At 35.6% G+C, this 18,983-nt stretch overlaps 2 protein-coding genes across 5 annotated transcripts in view; both read right to left on the reverse strand.

Annotated features, from left to right (window-relative positions):
* LOC135089154 (kinesin-associated protein 3-like) overlaps positions 1 to 8,630 on the reverse strand; it is a 31,651-nt gene extending 23,021 nt beyond the window's left edge. For 3 of the 4 annotated variants that reach the window (XM_063984447.1, XM_063984446.1, XM_063984445.1), the window contains exons 1-3: positions 8,511 to 8,630; positions 2,870 to 2,987; positions 2,247 to 2,409 (exon numbers count right to left, since the gene is read on the reverse strand). In XM_063984447.1, coding sequence (XP_063840517.1) covers positions 2,247 to 2,409; positions 2,870 to 2,987; positions 8,511 to 8,542 — 313 coding nt within the window. In that variant the 5' untranslated portion in view covers positions 8,543 to 8,630. Of the gene's footprint in view, positions 1 to 885; positions 1,015 to 1,344; positions 1,589 to 2,246; positions 2,410 to 2,869; positions 2,988 to 8,510 lie in introns of those variants that run through there. The other variant, XM_063984448.1, reaches the window with a different exon arrangement.
* A 2,927-nt stretch (positions 8,631 to 11,557) lies between these two features.
* Positions 11,558 to 18,983, reverse strand: part of LOC135089159 (transmembrane protein 117-like) — a 100,414-nt gene continuing 92,988 nt past the window's right edge. The window contains 1 exon segment of the mRNA XM_063984453.1: positions 11,558 to 18,189. Coding sequence (XP_063840523.1) covers positions 18,016 to 18,189 — 174 coding nt within the window. The 3' untranslated portion in view covers positions 11,558 to 18,015.

The raw sequence follows: 18,983 nt of genomic DNA on the forward strand, positions 1-18,983 counted from the left end.
CATGATGTAAGGAAATGTTGAAAATGAAAACCCAGCCCCACTCAGTGATGCACCAAGTGTGTTGTTGACATCTTGGCAGCTGGGCTACACTCTTCGCCTTGCCTACATGACTAGGTCACTACCTGTTTTATTACTGCAATAAAGTAGGATATTTTTACTATTGTGATTGCCTGCTTTTTGTTCAGCTGTACCACTAGCTTGCTTTAAACATTAAATACATAAAAAAAAACATTTTTTTCCCAAATATGCCCTGCTGAAATGGAGGTGCATCTTATATGCCTGTGTGTCTCATATGCCATCAAATACAGTATATATTTTAGTATGAAGTAGTGTTTAAATTATTTTATACAATCCCATCAATATACTATACTCGTATATGCCAATATCATAGAATTTTTTTTTTCATAGGAATGGATTAATCATTTTCCCTTTATTTTTTATGGGAAAAGTTTGTTTGGTATACATCCTGTTTGGATCTGGAACAGATTAAAGACATATACCAAGGTACCACTGTATGCAAAAATCTAACCATCAATTTTTCATATTTTCTATAAAAAAGAAAAATTCTTGCTCAAAATTCAATGAGACTTATACATATAACTCATCTAAAAGAACTTTATAGCTCATAAAAATTTGGTGGTTTGGTTTATAAATAATGAACATGGAAAATAAGTCAGTCCCCTTAAATAATCTAACAGTAAAGTAATATCCCTCATGAATTCATTCCAAGTGATAAGTTGTTTCTAATGTTTTGTAACATACTGGTTTATAAAAATAAAATCCTTTTATCAGTTCTGCTAAGTAGAAGTGAACATGTTTAGGACCATAAATGGCAAGCACAGAGCTAAAGAGTGTACTTCACAAATTAAACAAACAGATACATACATGTTGATAACCTTTTGGAATGTAGTATCATCTATCCCCTCCAATCCAACAATGGTCTTGATGTTCTTCCCCAAAATGTCCTAGATGATATCATCTGCTGGGTCAAGGGGTGGGGTGAAGGGCTACTATCTGAAGAGAGAGAGGACAAGAGAAAAAAAAATGACTGTCTTATCAGAAAGTAATGCAAAAATGGGTTCTGAAAAGTATATAATTTACTGTGACATAAAACTTGCTTTTAACATAACACAACATTGCTGCACTCCCACCATGATTCAAAGTAGTGTGGGTTAGAAAGAAGGGGGCATTTCTTCCTTTTATACTTTAACTTACAAACATCTCTTATTAACTTCTAGAAATATCAACTTTTCATAATTGAAAAAATGTGTCATATTCCAAATGCTTATAATGAGATAACCTTCACAATAAGACAGAAAAACTAGGACAAGGGAAGTTACTTACCAGTTCCATTATGATGCTCTCAGAATTTCTGCAACTTTGTCCTGAACTTAGAAAAGATGGTGAATCACCGCTTCTTCACCTTTACAGCAGTCCTCCCAAGGTAGAATTGTGTATTCAAGTCAGCTGTAATTTTCTCCTATATATCACGTTTCTTTTGATTAAAAACACTGCCATTCTTGAACTTTTTTCTCAGTATATGGACTTTGTCCTTATAGAACATTACAAGCTGGAGAGGTTCAGCTTCCCCCCCAGTTTGCTTTCCTTTGCCACTTAGCTTGAGGTTCCATGTCTGTCTGTAAGCAATGCCAGCTGGGGGTTGAAGCTGTACTACATTTGTTCACGCACTTTTCAACAGGAATAGGTTTCAGCGCATTTTTTTCAAAATTAATTTCTATTTTACCAGATCTAACTTCCCCAAAAATCATAACATGAAGCCATAACAATTTAAATCCAAGAAAATAATGGAAAGAACCTACTTCATTCTATAAATTTAAACTTGACAAATTGTGAGTGGTGTGTTCTAGCAGCTGACAGTGACAGATGAGCTATGACAGATGACTTCTGATGACCATAAGACTGATAGTTATAAATTCTGTTAGCTATGATGGTTAGTTAGGGTCAACCCATAAGCACTATGTAGAATATGAGCCCAATATTCTAAAGCCCGATCTCACTCTCTCAACTGAAATTTTCCTGTGATATTCTCATTAACAGTGGTTCATGAGACTCTCTTTCCAGCAGGGGCCAATGGCATTAAGAGTGTGAATGATGCACGAGTGTGTGGTGCTTTGTCTGGGCCACCCAATGAAGGATTACCAGCCCAGTGTATTATAAATAAACATATATAGACTCTCATTATATGGAAGAATTTTTGGGTAATACATAAAGAAAGGATGGGTCACCTTTGCTGCATTCTTTCCGAGACAAAAGGTAACTGATGAGGTGCTGTACTTCCCCCAACTTGGATGGATGGATCAGCTTGCACTTGTCCACCACCTCCCTTGCCAGCACCGCCACATCTGTGTTGCTGTCTAGACTTTTCAATCGGATGATCTTCTGACACTCCTGTGTAATTAGTACATAGTTTGAGCCCACTGTTATCATCATAAGATACACACACACAAATTCAATTAGAGATGATATTATATTCTTCATAAATATTGATATGTAATCTGACAATAAAGGATAGAGAAATGTTACCAGAGCTTTATTCTAACACAAAGCAACTTCAAACCAAAATTATCACTATGAAATGAAAAAATGTAACTTTCTTTACATTCTACTCAACCTCTCATAATATACCACACACACACACACACAGAGAGAGAGAGAGAGAGAGAGAGAGAGAGAGAGAGAGAGAGAGAGAGAGAGAGAGAGAGAGAGAGAGAGAGAGAGAGAGAGAGAGAGAGAGAGAGAGAGAGAGAGAGAGAGAGAGAGAGAGAGAGAGAGAGAGAGAGAGAGAGAGAGAGAGAGAGAGAGAGAGAGAGAGAGAGAGAGAAAGGGGGGGGGAGTAAGCAGTACTAGCCTTCTTGTCTCCCAGCATGGCATCGCCCAGCTGACCAAGGATGGTTGCCTCCAGCTCATAGTTGACCACCAGTGCTTTCTCGGTGGGGTGCACATCCAGTGACCCCACCTTCACCTTCCTGGAAATTAAAAGAACAATTAAATAACCTTTTAAGGAAAACACTTTTCTTCTTGCCTGAATAATAATCAACTCAGATGCTATATACAAGAAATCAATGGATAAATATTCCACAACAGTTTTTTTTTCCTTCCAATGTTCCATACTTAATAGGAATAATTATCTTAATGCAAGTGGTTAATAACTGAATATCAGATACTGTTGCAAACAGTCAGTCCACGAACATATTTAAATCCAAAAAGACCAATAAAAAACATATCTAATCTACCTTGCCTCTTATTTTTTACAAGGTAGGCATTACCAATAAAGCTAACCCTAACCAGATCCACCCACACCTAACATGACCTATCCTCCTAAAACGACAGCCTATCCCCATCAGACAGTTCCTGTTACCAATATACATTAAGAAAAGGAGAACCTGTGAGATGCCTAGCCATGAAATATCATGGAAAAATAAATTACTCTGAACGTAGGATAAATTTTCCGTAAAGAGCACCTTCACCTGGGATCAAACAAGCCAGGATTGTCACAGTATAACTCAGTCCTTCATTCTGCCAAACCCTTAACTAATATCACTTCCAACAGACAGGTGTGTCTACAGACTTGAGCTACCCCAGTATTTCACAGGACATTTCCTCTACTTGCTTGATGAACAAGGTAACCAAGCAGGTGAGTAAACCAAGCACAACACTTGTATCCCTGCTAGGTGTGTGTATGTATTTACCTTGTTGTGACATACAGGAAAAGAGCTATGCTTGTGCTGTCCCGTCTCCATATCAATTTTTTCCCAACTGTCTTAAATTCATTCCGTCTCCATATCAATTTTTTCCCAACTGTCTTAAATTAATTTATCTTAATTGCATCAATGACTTCTGTCTAAATCATTCCAAACCTCTGCAGTTTTTTTGCAGGAAGCTATTTTTCATAACATCTCTTCTACAAGCATCCTTCTTTTTTATTTTCTCCCATATCCCCTTGAGACTCTTGTATCCCATGTCAACAAGTCCTCGCTATCAAACACTCATGCACACTCATTGCCAATACTACATCCTCACTTAGCTTGTTCCGAACTTCTATATTTCTCTGTGGGAAACTAAATTTATGTTACTCAATTTTCCTCTTCTTAGTGTTTTTTTTTTTTTTTTATGTAGGAAGGACACTGGCCATGGGCAACAAAAATCCAATAAGAAAAATGCCCACTGAAATGCCAGTCTTAGTGTCCTCATGTGTATCTAGTATTTTCTACTTCTCTTAGCAGTAGTTTCTCATTATCTATTTCTTCCACTCTATTCCACAATTTATAAATCAGTATTAAGTCTCCCCTTTCTCTTCTTTGTTCCAATGTTGGCAGATTCATTTCCTTTAACCTGTCTTCATATGTTAATTTTTTCCAGTTCTGGAACCTTTGTATCCTTTCTAGTTTTTTATTTGTTTCTTCTTTTGATGAGATCACAATGATTCAGCATATTCCAGCTTTGGTCTAATCATAGTGGTAATTATTTTTCTCATCATATCTTTATCCACGTAGTTCCAAGCTGTTCCAGTATTTCTCATCATTCTATATCTAAATATTTTTTTTTTTCTACATGCTTCTCCAACATTTTTTCACATTAAATTCCATCTCCCATTTCTTACTCCAGTCCCAGATTTTGTTCAAGTCCTCTTGTAGAATTTCACAGTCTTTGTTGCTTCTTATGTCTTTGTAATTTTGCATCATCTGCAAACAAACTCATGTAACTCTTTACTCCTTTAGGCACATTATCTACGTAGATCATAAAAAATATTGGTGCCAGCACTGATCCTTGTAGTACTCCACTATCTACTTTTCTCCATTTTGATTTTACATCTTTTACCACCACTCTCATTTCTCTTCCCTTTAAGTAACTTTCCATCCAGTTTTGTTTTATTTTTTTCATTTAATCTTCCTATATTTTCTAGCTTCCATAGTAGCTTATTGTGGGGAACTTAGTCAAAAGCTTTTTTTATATCTAAATACACACAGTTTACCCATCCATCCCTCTCATGTGTTATATCAGTAACTCTGTTCATCAAATTTATTACATATGATCGCTTTTGTCTAGAGCCATACTGTTTTTTTTCTGTTATTATATCATGTTTTTCTAGAAATTTTGTCCACTGCTTCTTTATCACTTTTTTCACAGATCTTACATAATATGCTGGTCATTGATACTGGTCTATAGTTTAGTGGTTCTTCTTTCTTTCCACTTTTATAAATTGACACTATGACTGATCTCTTCCATTCCTTAGGCACTCTTCCAGTTGATATTGAGCACTTGTCATATATTGGTTCAATTAGTTATTTCCTACACTCTTTTAAAATAAAACCTGATACTCCATATGGTCATTGCTTTTCTTTTTTCCAGTTCCTCCATCATTTTATAAACTTCTTTGATAACTGTAATTTCCCACATTTGCTTTAATGTCTTCTCATCTTGTGGTTCTTTAAATTCTGATTCTTCTGTGAAAACTTGTTAAAACTTTTTATTTAGCAATTCACTCGTCTTTCGGGTCTTCATATGTTTCATTTCCATCCTTCAACCTTTCTAATTTTTCTTTTAGTTTAATTTTTCTACTTATGAATTTGTAAGAAATTTTTGGTTCATTCCTGTAATTTTCAACTATATCCTTTTCATATCCTTTCTCTTCCTCTCTCCTTATTTTCACATATTAATTTCTTATTATAAAGTCTTCTTTATTATTTTTTTGTTTTTTATTTCTTTTTATTCTTATTCATGCTTCATCTCTCTTTTTCTTTGATCTTCCACATCTTGTGTTGAATCACACTTGTTTTCCTTTTTCTTTAGGTTTGTATAGTGTGGCATATTTATTCACTCCTGTTTCACATAGTTTCATAAAAATGTCATACTTATCTTGCACATCATTTGCTCTTTTCAGCTTTTTCCAGTCCATTTCTTCATAAACTTTCTTAAGATCATCTATATTTGCTTTCCCATAGTTTCTCCTGTTTTCTTTGTATGATTCATCCTCATAGCTGACATCATTATCTGTCTCTATTTCTATCATTAAACAATCACTTTTCCCATGGGGCACACGTATCTTAATTCTTTAGTTAGGTTAATTCTTGTTAATATTAGGTCTGTTGGTTTGTAATTTCCCCTATATCTTGTATTTTCAGTCACCCATTGCATCATTGTGTTTTCCATAGTCAGCTTCAGAAATCTTTCTCCCCATGCAATCTCATTTCCTCCTGCCTTAAACATTTCCCAATTTACTTCTTTGCAATTTAAGTCACCAACCAATAGTACTCTTTTATTACTTTTGATTAATTTACTCAAGCACTGAATGTTATCTTCTATTATTTTCTCCTAGTCTTCCTAACTCCAAGAATTTGTTTTGGGTTGTTATTACCATCAGTATTTCTCCAATATTACCCTCCAAGTTAACACTCACTATTTCTGCTTTTCCTTCCCCATATTTCACTATTTTTGTCTTCACCTCTTTTCTTGTCATCATCATTACACCTCCCTCTCCTTTACCAATCCTGTCTCTTCTCCATATATTGTAATTATTATTAATGACTATCTGGTTTTCTTCTTTTAGCTTTGTTTCCATTAAACGTACCACCTTCGGATTTTCTTCTTTTGAATAGACTTGTAATTCCAGTTTTCTGTGTATCAATCTGTCTATGTTTGTATATGTCACATTCAGTTCTTCACTTTTACTATTCTTTTTATATTTTATTTTCATTTATTTCTTTTCCTTTATGTAGCATTATTTCAATTTGTCTCCCAAAACTCTCCAAAAAAAATTTATCTTTTATTCTTCTGCTCTTGATTCATTTTTTACTTTAGCTTCTTCATACATTACTTTCAATTTTTTTTTTTTTTTTCTTCTAATGTATATATCTTTGCAGTCTTCTGCTTCTCTTAGTTTGGATGTTCTTTCTAGTATCTCTTCTGCTGCTTGTTGTGATTTTAGTCTTATTTTCATAGATCTTGTTTTGCCTTCCAGATAAGGTTCCAGTCTAGCAACTTCTTCCTTTAATTTAATGTAATCTTCATTGTTTAGTTTTTTTTTCAAGTCCTTCAGTTTTTTTTTTTTTTTATCTCTTTTAAATTTGTATGTTATATTTTTCTTCTTTATTCCATAAACTATAAAACTTTTCTTCTTATCTGCTGTATCTCTTACCAGATCTTCATTGTTTTTCTATACCTTTACCACTTCCTTTTCTACCTTTTCATTTTTTTCTTTCAGTTGCTTTTCAACTATTTCCTTGAAGTCAACATATGCTTTATAATTTTTTATTTTCCAGCCTTTCATTTCATCCAAGACTTCCTCTCTCACCCTCTTCTCACCTTTCACTAACTCTCTTTTCAAATCTTTATATTCTTTCATTACTTTTCCATGCTGTTTTGCAACTCTTTGTTTTTCTTAATATTTTGTTGTTCTCTCACTTTCATCTCCTCCAATTCTGTTTTCAGCTTGGATATTTCTCCTAAATTGCTTTCCAACTTTTCCTGAAGGGATTTTACCACTTCCATCACAATTTTCATTTTCTTCCCCTGTTGATCCATATAAAGTTCTATTTCTCTCATTCTCAACTTCAGAAACCATATTTCACTTTCACTTAAGTCTTGTTCACTAAATCCATCAAAGTTTGCTTCTCTAGGTGAAATTGATTAAAAAATTGAATATGCCATGTTTGTTTACATTTGTTGCCAGACAGGATAAGCCACAAACCAGCAATACTTGCCATTCCTCGTCTATGGGACCACACTCACTCGTTCAGACCCTGTAAACTACATCCCTAGCCCTTCATAGTAATCCTATCCTCTTCCAGGTCCAGTTTCTGGTGTAGATTTCCCACGCTTGCAAAACTTAAAATCGTCACATCATTACAGTCAAAAAAAAACCTGAAACACTGTTATAAAAACACAAACATGCAAGTTGCTGACACTATCAAAACCAAGAACATTAATTGCATGTATATATCTAGTAAAAATAATAAAAATAAGATGTTTCCCCATTTCCAGCCAAATGCAGATCAATAATCAGTCTGGAATCATTTAACGACTTGACAGTTAAGTACCTGTCACTTTATTTGTCGATATGTAGTTGGGTTATCAATTTTCCTTGAGTATTTTGGCCTATAATATAATATTCTTCAGATATCAGATATAGTGACTAGCCTCGAAACTAAGATTTTATTGATGAACACTCCTTAAATGCTTGTCATGCGTTACTACCTGAGGGAAAAGCACAACCTAATCAACCAGTTATTGGGTATGTCCTGAATTCCTTCTCCGTATAATTTATTCATAATAACAACAGTATAACACTTTAGCTAATATATAATTCGGTAATTTTTACTCCACATTCCGATCAAGAAAAATCAAAACACCATCTCATATATATCAAATTTTCTCGTCTTCCTTTTATCCTACAATACCAATGATGCCATGAAACGAAGCACAAACCATTCATGATTCAATGCTCAAGTGGATGACACTCACAGGGACTTGGAAGTGGCTGACATACTCACTTTTTCAGGTACCTAGCGTCCTCAGCCTGCATCGTCTTTACGCCTCCATAGTTGTTTTGACTCACACTTCCCCGCGCTTTTTAAATCCCCTCGTCCACCCTTTAAATGACCTCGCCCGCTCTTCAAATCCTATCTTCGCCTTGTAAAAGTTAATTGAAGGAAAATAACATAAATAGGGATACAAGAAGGACAAGAAGGAAGGATACAAGGAAAGGAAGTAGTATAAATAACAGGAAAAAAACAGTATATGTAGCTAGGCGGTCAACTCAACCTTTTAAATACCCTCGCTTGATTTTTTTTTTATTCCTCGTTCGTCCTTTATTCATCTCTTTCATCTTTTTAAATAACCTTGTTAGCATAGGATATTCTCCACTTTTTCCTTTCTTTCTTTTGTTTTCTATCTTCTTTCTTTGGGATTGTTTTTTTGCATTTTCATTATTTTACTTTGGTTGTTTTTCTTCTTGTTATAGTTTTCTTCCCGCTATTATTACTGTTTTATTTCTTTCTTACTCTATACCATTCTTGTATATGACCTGTGGCTTGTTCAGTTAGTTACTGTATGGCCATGACGGTTGTTAGGATATGAATTATTTTACTGTATGTGTTAGGTGCAAAATTCATTATTTTTTTCCCTGTATAATTGCTGCTGTTGCTGCTGCTGCTGCTGCTGCTGCTGTTATTTTTATTCCTATTCCTCTCATAGCTTTTTGTGATAACTACTGCCTGTTCTCCAACTAGCCAAAAATTCCTTCATTAATAAAAAGTGTCAAAATCTTTGAAGATTTAACTTCCCCCGTGACTTCAGGCACCTAGCCAAAAAGATCTCCAATAACTTTACCTCTCCATCTTTTCCTCTTTTATCATAACCGAATGGCACCACTGCCATCTCATTTATTTCTAAAGCTAAACTCTCCACTCAAACATTTGCTAAAAACTCAATCTTGAATGATTCAGGGCTTGTTCCTCCTTCTCCTGCACCCTCTGACTACTTCATGCTAACCATTAACATCCTTCCCAGTTTCCATGCCCTCACTGGCCTAAACCCTCAGAATCCTTATAGACCTGATGGGGTTCCTGCTATTGTTCTCCGAGTGCCTCTATGCTTGCACCTTGCCTAGTCAAACTCTTCTAGCTCAGTCTATCAACATCTACCTTTCCTTCTTGCTGGAAGTTTGTCTACATTCAGCCTGTTCCTAAAAAGGGTGACAATTCTAATCCCTCAAACTATTGTCCCATTGCTTTAATTTCCTGCCTATCTAAAGTTTTTTAATCTATCCTCACCAGAAAGATACTTAAACATCTATCACTTCACAACCTTCTACTTGATTGCCAGTATGGGTTCCATCAAAGCTTCTCTACTGGTGATCTGCCTTTTCTTACTTAGTCTTGGTCATCCTCTCTTAGGGATTTTGGTGAAACTTTTGCAGATACTTCAGACATATCAAAAGCCTTTGATAGAGTCTGGCACAAAGCTTTGATTTCTACACTACCCTTCTACTGTCTCTATCCTTCTCTCTGCAACTTCATCTCAAGTTTCATTTCTGACCATTCTATTGCTGCTGTGGTAGACAGTCACCGTTCTTCTCCTAAATCTATTAACAATGGTGTTTCTCAAGATAACGTTGTGTAATCCACTTTCTTCCTATTATTCATCAATGATATTCTAAACCGAACTTATTTTTCTATCCACTCCTACACTGATGATACCACCCTGCACTTTTCCACGTCTTCTCATAGACATCCAACCCTTTAGGAAGTAAACAGTTTATGCAGGAAAGCTACAGAACACCTGACTTCTAATTTCTCTAAAATTTCTGATTGGGGCAGAGCAAATTTGATATTGTTCAATGTCTCAAAAACTCAGTTTCTCCATCTATCAACTCGACAACCTTCCAGATAATCATTCCCTCTTCTTCAATGTCACTCAACTGTCCCCCTCTTCTACACTGAACATCCTCAATCTGTTCTTTACTTATAATCTAAACTGGGAACCTTATATCTTGTCTCTAGCTAAAACAGCTTCTATGAGTTGTTCTCACCGGTTTTTCTCTAACAGACTGTCTTCAACTTCTTTCTCATTGCTGCAGTGTTGCATCTCTTGCTATCTCCTACCACTATTTTCATGCTAACCGCTCTTCTGATCTTACTAACTGCATGCCTCCCCTCCTCCTATGGCTTCACTGCACAAGGCTTTCTTCTTTCTCTCAAACACTCAACCATATTCTGTCAATCTCTCTAATGCAAGAGTTAACCAGTATTCTCAGTCATTCATCCTTTTCTTTGGTAAATTCTGGAACTCCCTTCCTGCTTCTGTATTTCCTCTTTTCTATAACCTGAACTCTTTCAAGAGGGAAGTTTCAAGACACTTATCCTGTAAGGGCAATTTTTGACTACCACTTTTGACTCTGTTTGGTGGCTGGCCTCTTTTTATTAAAGTTGCTCTTGGCCAGTTCCCCTCTTACATAAAAGAAAAAATAAATAAATAAAATAAATAAATAAATAAGAATAAAATAAAATAAATAAATAAATAAATAAAAGACCAGCTATAAAACAACTTAAGATCCCTCTGTTGCATTCTCTTGACCTCAATTATTCTTACTTGTTGCTCATGGAGAATAAATCCATCACTTACTTTTGTTCTGGGCCAGCAAATCTTCTACTTACCTTGGTGTGGAACCATAGGGAAGAATGACAATGATGTAAAAATTGGATGGAGGAGAAAGAAAAGACAATAAAGGGGAAGAAAAATAATGGATTCCTGATATTGTAGATAGGTGTAAATGTTAATTAATCAGTAGCTGGTGTCATCTGAATGTGAAAAAGGTTGATTTGATTTGATGAATGTAACAGTGAAGAAGATTTGCTTGCTTTCATATTTGCTACTTATTTAAAGTTATGAGTAAATTTTCCAGCAAGGACCTTTCATTGCCGAGTTCAACACATCTTAAGAAAAATTTCTTAGTGTTTTTTATGAAATGCCCAGTGGAGGCACTAAACATATTGAACTTCCAGCACGACATTATTATATGAAGGTAGTGAAACACAGCTTTCCTCCACAAAATATATTGACTCTGGTGTACACAAGGGTGGGCACAACAGCAAGACAAAGGACAGTAAAAATGCTACGTACAAGCTATACTAAAAAGAAATTATCGTTATGTTCTTGTAGTTAATTATGGCCCTTTTGTAGTAGTTTACATTTTGTGACTGAATTTCCTTTCATATAAAATAAATGCAGTATTACCACTGTATTTGCATCAAAAACCTACTATGATACCTTAGAAAATATACTCTCACTATGCATACATACATACAATCTTCAATTTATGATTATGTGTGTGTGTGTGTGTGTGTGTGTGTGTGTGTGTGTGTGTGTGTGTGTGTGTGTGTGTGTGTGTGTGTGTGTGTGTGTGTGTGTGTGTGTGTGTGTGTGTGTGTGTGTGTGTGTGTGTGCATGCGTGCGTGCGTGCATGCGTGCATGAGTGCGCATGTGTGTGTGTGTGTGTGTGTGTTTGTGTATGTTCTCTGTGCATGGTACCTTGTCCTGGCTCGGTACATGTAGCAGCACACCATCAGGGATAAAGTCCAGCTCAGTGACCACTTTTGCTAGTCTGCTGTCCCAATGAATACTTGGCACACTTGCTCCTTGCTGCTGTCATACAGTTTGGGTCTGGGCAGCATCAGTTGGCAGTGTAAGTATATTTGACTGGAACTGTCATCTTTAGACAAAACTTAAGAAAGAAAATGGAAAGAATAGAAGTCTGTATAGTATAGTACATACATATTGTGAAATGAATTATGCAAGTTCAATAATTTTCAAGGTTTAAAAGAATGTGCTGCCATTTGCCTTTCAGTGGTGAAGCACAACCTCAACGTGTCCATATTACAGCCATGCCAGGAAAAAGTTTCACAAATTAAATGTTTATTAATCATGTAAAAATATTGTGTGATGGGGCCGACTGGTGTAGACTGAGGCTGCTGAGCTGTGAGCACAGCTGACAGGCAGCTTACAATAAAGGCCATAATTACTTGATGTGACATATATGGGCTATTCTATGAGTGCTTTCATAATAAACATACTACACATAATATTCAAATGTCTTAATTAGGTAACGCTAATGTATAAAAATACAAATTTGAAATTAAATACATACGAAGAGCACAGATTGGGAAAGATACATATATTGAAACATAAACCCAATGCTATACCTCAAACTTAAGTCATGCTAAAAGTAGCAAGGCCCAGGGAGTACATGAAAAAAGTAAAATGATGAATGCAAATTATGGTAATCATACATTTACACTGGGAAAACACTTTACCCTACATGTATTTTCATTAACTGACCACATGACACTTAAGAGTAAAATACATGATGAGGACATGACTTTGGAGTAAACTTCATATGGGTTCCTTAGTCTCAACATAGGAAGCAGAGCCTTACTAAGTCACTATTATATAATGCAATTCCCACAAGGCCTAAATATAAGCTACAGGAGTAATAAGGTGGTGTTGAGGTTCTGGCAAACAGGCAAAGGAACATAAGTATTAATGAGTCATTACAAACACTTATAAGGCTCTTCTCACCTTTACAGTGAATGGGGGACTCTCACACAAGTGGAGAAATCCAACTTACTGTTACAGCAACTGCAACTCTTTTATTCTAGAGTAAAATATAAATTTCTATATCTCATATAAACAATTCATCCATAAAAGGCTGATTTGCATCCAAGACAAGTCACACTGTTGTTAGTGGAGCTTTTTTTGTCATCTTAGAAGTTTAGCTTTTATAGCTTAATCATATAATACAAGACTGCCAGTAATCTTATCAATGACATAATAAAGGCAATATATACGTATATTTTAAATTTACAAATGAAGGTATTTAAATACTGAAGATAACAGAATTTTCAGTGCTTGATGAATACTCACATATTGCAGCTATGCAAGTAAAATGTACAATTGTGATAATATTTTATGAAAATAGAATCTGTACCAAATTGTCCAACAGTAAAAATACACATCAATTTTCCAATTACATTTACCTTTGAACACAAGGAAACTCACTGAGCTTATCACTTCAGTGTCAGCAGCTTCCTCCACCTGTGTTGAATATTGGCAAAAAAATATTGTGGAAAAGCAAATTTGGATAGAACCTTTCCAAGCATACACACATGTATGGGCAAGGCAGGGCATGACGGGAGACAACAAGAGCACAGGTAGCTGAGGCCCACCACTTAATAGAGGAAAGCAGCAGTAATTCATTGCCACCCGGATCCCAGCAGGACCTTGCACCACTAGAGGAAAAAGAGGCTAAAGAGACATTGCACACACACAATGCATCATCAGATATATGAAGGCTGGCTTTGATTTTTCGATAGGACATGCTACTAGTCAATATGAAGACTTAGCATAAGTGTTCACATTTCAGTTATGCTTTTAAGGTATAATGAAAAGATAAATAGTGAGCACCATACTGAACTTTAAATTATTTAATGAAAATTTAGAATTTATACATTCACATATTTTCTTAACACTCTTAAAAATCATTCATACTGTTTGTATATCAAGCACTGTATTACTTAGCCTGCTGGATGCTCTTTGCTTTCCTACAGAATTATCAGATTATGGAAAACTTACAGGAAGAAATAGCAAAAGTGCTGTAAACAGTAGGTAACAAGAAAATCTTGTATTGATGAGCTTCAAGTAATTCAACAGAGGAAATACTGGATTTATGTGCTGACAATGCTGTTATATCAATGAACACATCACACATCATTATGATTCCTCAGGAACAATGAGTGGATTATAATTATGCCATCAGTCCAGTTAATGAATTCATTACCTTAGCCTCTTCCCCTTCTAAAGATACTGAGAGGGCAGGGCCTGGGAAACTGGAAGGGAGGTGGGGCTTCAACACATAAAACATGATCCTCTAAAGCAGCAGCAACAACAAGACAAATAAAGCTGATACTGCAGACCATTTTATGATGGCTGCTGTAGCCTTATTACTCAAGGTTTCTGGATTGGCTCATAGTTTTTATGCTTGATGTATGTATGTATGTATAACTATTTGAACCTCACAAAAGAATAATGAGTTACATGACTAGTTCAGAATGTAAGAGGTAACAGAAGTGTGAAGGGAATACGGGTCCACCAGGAGGATCTGATGTGGCCACAGCCAGACGGGTGTGAAGTCAAAGTAAGTCATTACGGGCACTGAATGTATCATGGCACACCTCAGGACACGTTAAGCACCATGTGCCAAGCAATGTTTACTGATACAATTCAAAATAAATATCTGTCTTACTCCAAACCAAGTAGATGATTGCACTGACTTTTAGACCCAGCTTCCTTAGTGTTCTATACATTGTTTAATTTTTTTTACTGGTAATACACTAAGATACTATAGATTACCTGTGTGTAAATTAAATACACTATATAAAATTACCAAAAAGTAAGTCTAAGGTAAACATATGTCAAATTTAAATTATACACAATATGGAAGATAATAATGATTTTTTTTTAACATAAGTATGAGTTCCTCTGTGATCTCTGAAGAATGTGTGTGAAAAGTCATAAGCTTTAGGGACACATACTCATAGGTAAGGAAGAAGAACTGGTGATGACAGGTGACTATCAACTGAGAAGGGAATTACCTCAAAGGGATATGCTTCCTCTCCTGGGAACAGCTAACCCACAAGGATCTCCAAAGACTCTTACAATGCCACAGAGGTATAGTATTTCACACAATAATGGAAACTTCAGTCTTTAAGACTATACTTATGAGAAACATGCAAAATTGTGAAAAATCTTATGAAAATAGTTCTTAACTACTGCATCCACTGGATTTTTTTGCTACAACACCATCTTTATGATCCGACTTTAGCAGTCTAGATTTGTAAAACTAATCTAGGTCATTGGGCACTATATGTCTTAAGGCATGACACTAATTGACTTTCATGCCTCTTCATAATATAAATGAAAACTATCTTATAAATTAACGAATAAATAAACCAGAATGTAGATTCATCATTTCTGATACGATAGAATTCACAGTAAAGTGAAGTCAAAAGAACTGTGCCCAAATGGCCCCACTTCTCAGCAAGGGCAGGGGTCTCCTATGACCCAGCGAGGCTCCTACTGTATTGGCTCGCCAGCATTAATTTATTCTATTAGGCACCTTGGTACTCTTGCTCTCGCGCGCGCGCTCTCTCTCTCTCTCTCTCTCTCTCTCTTTCTCTCTCTCTCGTTCTCTCTTTTCTATATGAATAAGTATAATACTAATTCTATAAATGATTATTTTAACTTTGTGTTTGAATGCCTTTACTGATGTTACATATTTTTAGCATTTCTACAAACTAGGTGATAAAAAATTACTCTTCTTAACAATACCTAATAAGTGAATATTCTTAGGATATCACTGTGCTTTCCTTCCTTACATTTGATACATAAGCATTCTTCTTGAAGAAAACACTGTATAGTGACTTTATTATACATAAGGCCATTTGCCAAACAGCCATTGGTGATACCACCCTCAGCTGAATGAATAGAGCACTGATTTGCAACTCTAAAGTCCAGGACTGAAATTCTTTTTCAATCAATACCATAGTTTCTTATTATATGGACAGTATAATAACAGCAGCAGTTGCACTGTAAGCAACTGAATGCAACTATATTTTCACAATAAATTAATAAATCTGATATTGTTGGACAGTGAGGTGAAAGGTTTATTCAATATAAAAGTACCTGTATTTGTTTTCAGGCTGATCTGATATCATTATGCACTCTCAACTTCTTATTTCATTAAACTGCCAAAACCCTCTGCAACTCTCGCCCTTCCTCACCCTTGTATGACTTTTTTTTCAGTACATTCCTTTTTTTTATCAAGAAATAGTCAGATGAGAGCTTTCCACTCGAGTGTTTGTTTATCTGTGAGCCTCCAGCTTCAAAGAGCACAATGGCAGGATGAACACAGCTTGCAGCCTTCAAGTGTTGTCTTTTGCTGTTGGGTAGACACAACTGTGAGCAGCAGAACACAGGAGGAGGTGAGTGACAGGGTGATAAACAGCAGGACAGACAAACATGCCCCACACAGACCACACTGGAGATGAACTGTTTCCATGTGAGTCAGTGAGATGATAAGGATAAAAAGAATAAATAAGATGTAAAGTACTCTGCAGTACAACAGAAGACAGATTAAATCTGGAAATGTTCCATATCGTACATCATTCAGTAATACATAATGCTATGTTTTGATTAATCACATAATGCACAGGGAAGGTGCCCCAACTGCTCACCACATTAATAAAAACAATGTCAAATTTTCACAATTTTCACAGGCAACACTAGCCATCAATGTGTGATGTGTGGCTGCCCACATCACACCTCATGAAGGAATGAAGAAAATACCTGCATTATCACAGATGTGCAGTGCCTGACACAAAACTACAATGGTTAGCACTGTTATATAAAAGACAATCATGTATCTAGACCACTGCACCATATATGTCTTCCATTGTAATGGTAAGATCATTCTTCACTAATAATTAAATATATTATATCAGTAACTCAAAATCTCAGTCCCTTTTATATGTTTTTTCACTACTATATCTAATTCAATACCTTTCTGATTTAATCTCCAAACTACCATGGCAAGTGAGGCTGATACAATATTAGGATATACCAACACAAACAATTACTTTACTCTAACTTATGTTGGATACATTATAAGTATATCTAATGATAAATGTATACAAGTATACTGTACTATATTATGTCAATATCAACATCATTTAAATACAAAACACTTAAAAAATCAACCAGTGAGTTTACATTTCCTTGTTTCTTTCATGAGGAATTGAAAAATGACTGCATGGCACTAAACAAGCCTCCATTTACATGAAAATGTGTTACTGATATTATTATTAAGGATCTAAATAGTGCTACAAAACTCCTATGAACAGTTTTCAAATGTCCTGTCATAGATATACACATGCCTGTCAATGCATCCACTGCCAACTGAAATGCTTGTCACTGCCACCTGTCACCAGACCATCCATGTCTGCTCTCAGCTCAGCCACACACTCATGTCTCAACACTGATTCTGAATTCAACCTCATGAAACGGAAGACAGTGAGAATGTGAGAAGAAAACCAGTACTTGTGAAAATGTCTCATAGTAAGTATGAAATAAATCAAATTAATAAGATACTTTAATCAGTATCAAAGAAAATTAGAAAGACTGACTCCAACTTATACATACATCTAATTGATAAATAAATACACAATACAAATTAAATCTTCATAATATATAAACAAAGAAAAAATCAACCACAATCACATAAGACATCATGTGAAACTTACAAAATATAAACTCACAACAGATACACTAGTGCATTACTTACACTCATCTGGTTAAATGCAGCCACTAGCACAACCTAAGCTCATATATAGCTCTGCCTGAGAAGCCAAAGTTGGTCCCCTTGAAACAGAGACTCAACCAAGGCTATAGGTTTGTGGTCTTGGCGATCTTAAGTGCCTTCTTGAGCTTGATGACCCTCCTCTCAGCGCTGGGGTTACCTGAAGGCAGGTCTCTATAGTAGTGCTCTGACGCTGACTTCCTCTCCCGTCTCCACGATGAACGTTTCTTCTTCTTCAGCCGCCCTCCATATGTTCCGTCCTGGAAAACAAAGGTACTCATACTGTGCAGATAGGCAGTTCATGGTTTGCATTCATGAACAGAAACTAAAGGCTTTTGTCTATAATATACGTACTATGCTATATACGTAATCTGTTTCATCCAGAGTTACACAACAGCTGAGTACAAATTGCATTGCTAACAGCTAAATGATTACACAGGAAAATCATATAACACATACAAACACTATTTTGCTATACAAATTTGGGAACTGGGTTACTGAAGAAAGGGTCTAGTTTATGTCTAGCAACCATATAACCACACACTTCACTGACAATGAAATGGAGGTGTTTTAGATGATAGAAGATTAAGTCCAAGGAAGTGAGAGAAACATGAAAGCTGAGAACAAGAAGACTATGTTTGAAATATTGTTAAATGTGCCATCTGAGGCAAAGTTAGGAGACAGAATAATGTGGTGAGTGATGGATGCTTTCTTGTCATCATAATATACTGAAAGAGAACATAAAAAAAATCTAAGCAAAAAGCAAATGCAAAGACAAAAAAAAAAAGAAGAAAAACAGAAGATAGCAGTGAACTGTGAGATCAGTCTGGAGGAGAGCACAAGAAAGGAACCTTCATGCAGGGCAGTTTTTGCAGTCATGCTTTGAGATATGAATGAAAAATGGCAAGAAAAAATAAGCTTAAGTTTATAAAACTTGATGATGCATCAAAGCTTTGTATGATTAGAGACAAATACATAACAGGAATACAAAATCCATAAAATATCAAAACATTTAAATAATATAGTAATGTGAAAACTGAACCCTGTAAACATA

The sequence above is a fragment of the Scylla paramamosain genome, chromosome 32 (genome assembly GCF_035594125.1).
Source record: "Scylla paramamosain isolate STU-SP2022 chromosome 32, ASM3559412v1, whole genome shotgun sequence".
NCBI classification, from domain to species: domain Eukaryota; kingdom Metazoa; phylum Arthropoda; class Malacostraca; order Decapoda; family Portunidae; genus Scylla; species Scylla paramamosain.